The 8,717-nt window shown below is 40.6% G+C and overlaps 1 protein-coding gene across 6 annotated transcripts in view; it reads right to left on the bottom strand.

Annotated features, from left to right (window-relative positions):
* Positions 1–2,058: 2,058 nt before the first annotated feature.
* Positions 2,059–8,717, bottom strand: part of LOC142409412 (glycerol-3-phosphate acyltransferase 3-like) — a 28,727-nt gene continuing 22,068 nt past the window's right edge. For 2 of the 6 annotated variants that reach the window (XM_075500906.1, XM_075500905.1), the window contains 4 exons: positions 8,523–8,608; positions 7,606–7,734; positions 6,369–6,448; positions 2,059–5,906 (listed from right to left, as the gene is read on the bottom strand). In XM_075500906.1, coding sequence (XP_075357021.1) covers positions 5,792–5,906; positions 6,369–6,448; positions 7,606–7,734; positions 8,523–8,608 — 410 coding nt within the window. In that variant the 3' untranslated portion in view covers positions 2,059–5,791. The remainder of the gene's footprint in view (positions 5,907–6,368; positions 6,449–7,605; positions 7,735–8,522; positions 8,609–8,717) is intronic. The other 4 variants (XM_075500907.1, XM_075500910.1, XM_075500908.1 and 1 more) reach the window with 4 other exon arrangements.

The raw sequence follows: 8,717 nt of genomic DNA, 5'->3' as shown, positions 1-8,717 counted from the left end.
GGAGTATCAGAAGGCAATTAAGCAATGGTCTTCCCTTCATGACCTTAAAAGCATCTGCACTCAACTGATCAAACCATCTGAGCAGTTCTATGCATCAAGCACAGGAGAAGATGCAGACACCATCTTCAGAGCAAAAATGCTATACATAGACAACCCACCAGACACGTGAAAATCTGTGGCATCAACACAAGGAGCACACCACAAGGATGGCAACTCCTTTTACTGTCCACCATGACCTGAGGCCTGGCAGCCTGGCTTTCTACTGCACTTGGAGAGGAGAAACAGTGAAGAAAAAATATATATGTATTATTCCAGAACTTCATGATCTCTTTAATGACTTAAGCTTCCAATATAGCAAAATTATAACTTAAAATGATACTGTACTTTTCTATTCAGGCCAGTATTTTAAGGAAGGACAAAACATGCTGATGTCCAGTAAGTTAACTTACCTTTTCATCTTTTTTTTTTTTCCTTAAGTGATATTAATGATCTTTCAGGAAGTACAAGCCTTAATAAGGTTCTAGTGCTCATGGCAGTGTTAGACACACATACAGCGCTGCCACCTTCTGGTCCCACAGCGAGAGCGACCTGTCTCTGACACACGAAGCAGACTGTGCAGTGTAATGTATGCACTTGATGCATCCACCAGATTCCCGTGTCACGCGTACAATGTAAAGGGTGAGGGTGCAACATGCAAAGAATAACTTAAAAGTCCAAATGTGTAAGGCAGCATCTGGATAGAAATCAGGCCTCAGCTCAAATCTAACATAAATTTTTTATATAGATATCTCCCCTTATAATCCCTTGTCAGTGTATTTTATAAAATGATATTAATAAAACACAAGACAAACAGCGGTTATTTGAAGTGTAACATACAGTTTATTTTATTGAATGTGTGTACATACTTACATCTTATGTAAAGTTATAAATTATGAGTACAGGAGACTGCCCGTAGCCATATATGGTGAGCATTTTTAAAAAAAAAATCTATTATATAATTGATAAACATAGTATTTAATGTATGAACAAATGAATGCTTATGACGTAGTTACAAAATAAGCTGTTTAACAGATGTCTGTATAAACTTAAAAGGTAGTATTTAATAGCTATCCCATAGAAAAAGAAATATACCTTTCTAAATTATCTAATAACTTATTTCTTAAGTCTGATATGCAAAGATATAGTATTTTCCTCAATATTACTCTATTTAATATCCACCATGTAGATATTAAGTGTCTTTCACCACATGCATCTTTCGTATAGTCAAATAAAAATACCAAGGGATATCAACTGATGTCAATAATCCGTAATTGCACACAAATCATGACTACTGATTAGTAAAGCAATTATCATATTAAAAGAGTTCAACAGGGCTCAACATACTGTAAAATTAGAAATCAGTCAATACCATGGCCATTATATAGAACATCATTGATTGGATGTACTAAACGCTAGCCTTGATGACAATTGATCATGATGAACCCTGCTCACAAAGGAGTCTGGTACACTAATTGAGCAGCCATCATTAAATAGAATAATAAATAGAGGAGGAGGAGGGGAGAGGAGAAATGGCTACAAAGCTAAGGTCCTTCCTGTCTGTACAACGACAACAATAAGAAAGCAAAGAGCCAGGAAGGCCTCTGTCTCTACCATATGTCCACTAACTTCGAAGCCTACTTTTCCAAAACCAAATGAACCTGTGAACCTCTCACAGGTCATCTCCACAATCTGCACCACAGCTGGGAAACGTGCTCAAAAGAGCCTGAGCAACAGGTATTTCACCTCAGCACAAACATTTCCAAAAGCAAATCCTGCAGAGAGGCTAGAAAACTCAGAGGTCCCATCTGCAACACATCTGTGACCTATCTCCATTGGCCTACTTGAAATCAGGCCTCAGACTGCACACATAACCAAAATATGTTCCTTAGAGTGCCTTGAGGCTAAAAACAAACACCAAGTAAAGAGCCACCCAGGCTGCTTTCCTCGCTGTCATTCAGGGCAGGCTGCATAAGGAAGAGTTTGAGTAAGTGCTGAATTCAACAACCCAGCATTTAACTGCTCGCTGTCCTCCCTACAGCTCAAGGAAACGTGTGCTGGTAGAAAACAAGTTCAGAGCATCTCCCTAATTATCCTGAAAACATGTTTTCTTCTGAAAGTGTCCCCAGTCCCAGATCAGGAGCAAACAGTATCAAGGTACTGAAGAAACTCATCACAGCAAATGCAAGTGTCATACTGCCTTCACGAACATCCCAGGCTTGCCACCTCTACTCTAAAATGCAAGTAAAAGCTCAGGGGTTAGACCCATACCCGATTTTGAAGCAACTAAAGGACAGAAGTATTTCTGATTTTGGTTTGTCACAGGGAAGAGACAGCCTGGGGAAACCTCACACAACACAGGCTGCTGAAACTTAGAACAAGCACAAGCTTTGCTGGTAGTACACCAAGACTGATAATCAAAGATCCGGTGTTTGGGGTATGCAGAGTTATTTCTACGTTTTCATGGTTTCCTGGAAATGTAGGAGAAATAACAGGCTCATTCATCGGAATTTAGGGCAACCCTGCACTAAACGAAACGTTGAGAAGGCTGTGCAAGGGAGAGTTTGCCACTACTGACGAGACGCCACTAGATGGAAACCTTTGCACATGTCTTATAATAAGCGGCAGTACAATTGCTGAAACACCTCTTAAAACAGCGAGTCAGGAAAAAGAGGTGTCTCCCGATAACGTAGAGCAGGTCAGCAGAAGTCGGAGAGGGAAGAGCATTTCAGACGTTCCCAAAGACACAGCTGTAGAAAGACATTCGGAATCAAGAGGATAAAGGACTCTAGCTACATCAATCAGTCTTAACATGCAGGTATATTACAGTGAAAGATTATTAGACTTTTTAGCAAACCCTGATTCAGTTCTCAGAGTACTGAGTACAGAGAACAACTTAGGTCACTAAGTTGCTTATTCACTATGTCTTCTAATAATCTGTAACGTTTCTATAACGTTTCTATTGTTATAATTAACTCACATTTCTCACGTCCATGCTATGCTCCTAATAGATAGTAGGCATTTGGGCATCCCTTTATATATTTACAAAGTGTGTATATATATACACCCACACAGAAGAAAATATGTATATTTATATATATAAAAAGAGACCTTAAAACTTCTCGTCCCATATTGTATTTGAGTCACGTATGTTCTTGGAGGCCCAGGAAAATTAGAGAACCTGTCTAAAAAACTGACTCAAATGCATTAAGGCAATGACAGTCATTTACACAGAAACTCACCCTACACTGCTTTAATGCTACATGGTTACAACCATAGTTACAACCACTTATCTGTGGTGTCCTTTTGGAAAACAATCAATTCCTCCACAACCTCAGCATTCTAAGGGCAGTATACAATTTCAATTAAAAGCAATTGCCAGGGCCACTGCTGATAAATGCAAATGAAATTCGGAACATCAAGAGAAAGGAAAGGGGGAGGTGGAAAGTAGGTAAAGAAAGCACCGCCAAAACCCAGAAACATTTCTTTAAAGCAGGGCAAGACAGCGTAGTCTCTATTTCAAGTCAGGTTGGCATTTTTACCAGCAGCTAACAAAGCACACCTCGCTCTTGTCATTGACAAGTTCTTGGGTTCATAATTTGCTTTAAATTTCCCTATTCTACATGTAATTACCTACTTCACAGAGTTTTTAGCTTCTTTTGTCAAGACAGCCAAAAAATGGCAGAAAAATTGCCCCCCATTCCTCCCACAGCTCAACAGGCGACATGTAATACTCATACATTCAGACGTCTGAGCTATACTTTTACAAGACTTGGAGTCATAATCATAATGAGGATCACACATTCAAGGGCTCTTCTCCTCTTGGTGAGCTGGGAAATTGTTGCAGGACGGGAAAAAGACACATCATCTCATGTCTTACAGAAGCAGAGCTAAATGAGAAAAGTTCTCTTCCAACAGTTCTTCTTTATCTCCCCATCTTTTCCTGTCTCTGGCCCCTCTTTTTGCCTGTTCTGTCTCCCCTTTTATCTTTGAGCAGGAACAAGGCAGACAGTAGCATGGGAAGGATGCTCCCAACAGTTGTCTTAACCCCTTGCATACAACTGCAGTCTGTTAGCAACTCGCAGATATCAGTCACACAGAAGGAAAAACTCCCAATTTTAAACTCTGGCACACTGAAGAGATTTAACAGTTACCAGGATAGTCTGTCACATTTCTTCAGATTTTTATACTTAGAAACTAAATCAAAAGTTCAACAGACATGGAAGCACAGCTTACTACAGTCAGGAGCAAGCAGACCTTTCACAAAGAGGAGAGCAATTTTCCTCTATAAACATACTGCTAGCACTCTCCCTACCTGGGTGGCTAATAGCTTTTTAAAAGGGTAGTTTCTCCTACTGCTTACCTATGACACCAAAATTTGGACTGACTGATCCACCAAGAGACTTCACATTCCCATAGCAACTAAACCCAGGGATGATGCACCTGGCCACAGAAGAGGAGAGCTCAGTTCTGTGCTACTTCTGTGCCATGCAGCCTCAGGGCAGTTATCTCCTCCCCTGAATGTTAGTTTCTCTAGACTCTCCAGGGCTGGGCAGTGTTATATCCATGCACCTGTCTTTCTGCAGTGTGTATTTGTGCTCACCACAACAGGTCCTCCATCTCTGCTGAGACCTCAGTCAATGGGCTGCTGTCACGTAAACCTTATTAACTGTCCTTACCAATTCATCTGTCTTAAAGCAACTTGGGCAAAATAGAGCAAAACAACACCTATTCATGTGTGCTTCATTAGTGATGTTCAGATCATTAAAGAAGCCAGATTCTTCCATGTGGGAACAACAGAAGAGCAAATATTTTATACAAAGAAATACTATAGGTGATGGAATATTTCCATCTCAGATCCCTTAAGAGCACTTGCTCTATTTATTTCTGGAGGGTGGGCTTCTCAGAGAGCAAATCAGCAGCCTTCACATCAAGCAGTAACACAAGCAGGTAGCTATCCAGAAATAACTACAACAGAGGTCACATCATAGGTTTTCTTTAGTTTGTGTAATGCATACAAACAGACACAGAAAGGGATATAAAATCAGAAGATGCAATATATTTTTAAAATACAATATATTTTGCTACAACATTGTCCTTGGCTGTGAATAATTTATCCTAGCACCACACACCCAGGCATCAGGGACGTGCTGCCCTGGACGCTGTGCGGCTGTTTGTCAGTGGGATCCTGGAAAACTTCCTACATTGCCATCTCTGGTCTTGTGACATGGAGGGGAAAGTCAACGACTGCCTCTTTCCCTCTGACATACAACACTTCCTCTGCAACTTGCAATTCAGAAAACGTATTCTGGTGAACTGCTTAATGTCTTCTGACATCAGGAGATCTATTTCTACAGCAACACAGTGACTGTGGCTCACAGGAAAACTGCTAGTCCAAGTCATTGATAGAGGCCAGGAGTACAGAGGTGTTTTATTATGAGTTCAGAAGTTACCATTTAAGTCTTCAGGGTAACACAAAGATTTTTAAAATGGTGTTTTAATGAACCTAAGTAGTTTTATTGCAGATGCTTCTCACTCAACATCAGAGAGAATTTTACTAGTATATTGTAAATCTTCCTATTTATAAAATTATATCCTTATTTAATACAAAATACTATCTCTCTGTGGTTTCCCTGCTGTGTCATATGCGAATATCTTACAGGGACAGAAGGAAATTATGTCAGTTTTAATATAAAAAATAGCCGATTTTCTGGTGGAGATAAGTCATAGAAAAATGAGATAAAATAAATACCATTTAACAAACATTTCCATTTCCCACAGATCCATTTTCTATTATTATCTGGCAATATCTTTTCTGTTGCTCTTCCTTGAAAGACTCTTTGACCTTATTCCTTTTCAGTCCCCCATCCCTGAAAGATACAGAAAAGAAACAGCCTTGAGCTCACTTCAGGGTCAAGGCAGAAAAACATTACAATATTTAGACTATGTAGTCAAAGCAGTTCTCACCCTAAATGTTGGCTTTTGTAATACAATGCTAAATGATCTGTACTGCCAAGACTTCCCACACAACACAAACAATGCCTTTCCTTTAATCCAGCATTTAATAGGCAAGTAATTTATTTTCACCAAATACTACCTGCTGGCTAGATCCACCTGTCAGCTCCATTTCTCTTTTCATAGTATATTAGTCTATCTATTCTAGTGGAACTGTTCAAGGAATAAAGTAATATTTTCTGACCCAGAGTCAGTAAGGGTGATGGGCTACAGCCGAAGCAAAGCAAATCTGGAAGAAGTTTTAAAAGATTCTGTTTCAGACTACAGAACACATAAATATGCTTTAAACCCAAATGCTCAAAGGCATTGCTTCTTACCAAGGAAGCACAGACATTCCTCCTCGAACAGCAATGACAGCCTTGACTCTGTTGGCAAAGTGAACAGCATCTTCTTCTTCCTGAAGGAAAAAAAAAAAAAAAAGAATTATTTGCTTCGCAACTTAAACATTTTCTCCATGTGTCACTTAAAGAGATACTTTTTGTCAGACAGCAGGCACTTGGGTTTATGCCAGGCCCACAAGCCAAATGTGGCCTGGAGGGCAGTTCCAGCAGGTCCTGGGGAACGCTGCCTGGTTTGCCACCGTTCAGTGCCAAAAAGAACTAAGTGGGAGGCTCTGTGGTTTCTGAGGCAATCTCAAACAACACACAGTGTGAGGTCACAGGTCTGGCCGGAGCAGGGGATGCATCTGCTCCCAGTACTTCCGTATCAGTCTGAAACTGGGAACATACCAACAGGATTACCCTTGCAGGAGATGGAGTGCCTCGAACAGGGTTGAGGCTTCGTGCGTTCAGGATCAGCAAATTATTGTGCGTTCACAGAAGTTTGCCTGAACTGCAGAGGACTGAAGATACATGCATTTCAGCAGCTTCCCAGACAAGACTAGGGCTGAGCAAAGACTGGGTAGGGTAGGCAGTACCAAACTGAGGCATTGCTGGAACAAAGGCCTTGACCACTTTGTCAGCATCAGGTTAGTATCCAGGGGCAGTGGGCTGAGAGGCTGTGCCAATTTGTGGGGTAAAGCTGCTGGGCAAAAGATTAGCTGGATATTCGGCAGGGCTGAGAAACAAGGAAGTGGGAGGAAGCTGTGCAGATGGAGGTAGAGGGAGGACGCAGAAGGCAGAAGCACCCCAGTAAGGAGCGAAGAGAAGGCCTGAATCTATGTATCACTTCTGGATTAAAAAAGGAAGGCCTGTGCCAGGCTGAGGGGCAGGACTCCTGCAGCATAAAACCACATTTTAACATCTCTTCTAGTCTCTGGAAGCAGAGGAGAGCAAGGCAGCTACACCCAAGTAAAGAAGCTGTTTGGGAGCAATAGAGAACATGGTGCAGAAATGTCTGAATATCTGCAAGAGTAGTTTTTACTTGAAGATAACTAACCTGCATAAATCTGTGCTCACTTAATTTTAAGACTACAGTGTTGCTTTCTGGCCTTTGTCTATTAAGTTGTCAATAAAGATTCACAAACATAATGCCAACATACTGTGTGTAGTAATGCAGACTTCCTCCCAGACAACGTTTTTTGAGCATTTTCAAAACATACAAAAGCATAAGTACCTCTTTGACCATTGGTGGCAGATACCACACATTACAGACAATAGCCCAGCTGGTCATCACATTAAAAATATAGGTCATCATGGAATATTTTGTGCTGTTCCAGAATGCATCTCCAAAGCGGGGGTCATACTGGAAGACAAGAAGAATAAGCAAAAGGGCATGACCTGCTACCTTAGTTTAAATCACGTAAGCTGCTCTTTTTTGGCCACAAAGTCACAGTTCAACTTGTTAAATCAGGGGCAAATCTAATCACACCTCCTAAAAGCAGCAGTAAATTCGGAGTAAAGCTCCACATTTCAACATTTATTACAAGTTTATAACAGTTAACCTTTATAAGCAATGCAGGACCCCAAACGGTGACAGACCCATTGAAACACATCTCAACTATAACCACATAGATCTACTCAAAATGTAAAGACTTGTCATCTACAGATATGCTGACTACAAAGGTTTCCTTGAAAATGCTTACACCGGTTTTAACAATTTCCATAAGATTAGGCAACGTTATAGTTCCAGAAAAAGTAACTAATGTACCTAGAGCTAGGATGACTTGGCTAAAGCTACTCAGAAAGCCTTGGAAGTGCTGAGAAAAGTGCCTTTATCCCCAGAGCACACAAGAGCCAGGAGCCCTAGGACAGAAAGAGCGGGCAGAACTGAACACGCAGCATAGCAATTGCAACTGTGCTTTTCAGGTTGCTCCTAACCAGTTGTAAAGATACACAGTGAAACATTTCCCATACTGCACTGAACTTCAAGACATCGCGCACCATGAAAATATTCCATTTTCTCAGAGCTTATTCAGTACCTTTTTCACACAGAACAAAAGCCTTTTTAAGATTTACACATGAACAGCTTCTCTGACATGAGAAGCTTCTGCAAATAATCCTTCCACATTTGGAAAACTGCAGATACATTACCTTGATTGCTACCGGATGGATGGTACCTCCTACCTCAAAGCTTCCCTTCTTAAACATCATTACTGATGTGTTGTTTATGCAGGTACCTGGCCAGAATTAATACAGATTAAGAGTTTAAGCCACTCTAAAAAAAAGTATCAGCAAATGAATCCTAAACTGTCTTAAGGAGACTTAAGTTGCTAAAGGAGAAAGTAA

This window comes from Mycteria americana, chromosome 4, assembly GCF_035582795.1.
Source record: "Mycteria americana isolate JAX WOST 10 ecotype Jacksonville Zoo and Gardens chromosome 4, USCA_MyAme_1.0, whole genome shotgun sequence".
Taxonomy (NCBI): Eukaryota; Metazoa; Chordata; class Aves; order Ciconiiformes; family Ciconiidae; genus Mycteria; species Mycteria americana.
The sequence above is the reverse complement of the archived record's forward strand: the minus strand, read 5'-3'. Positions and strand labels throughout refer to the sequence as shown.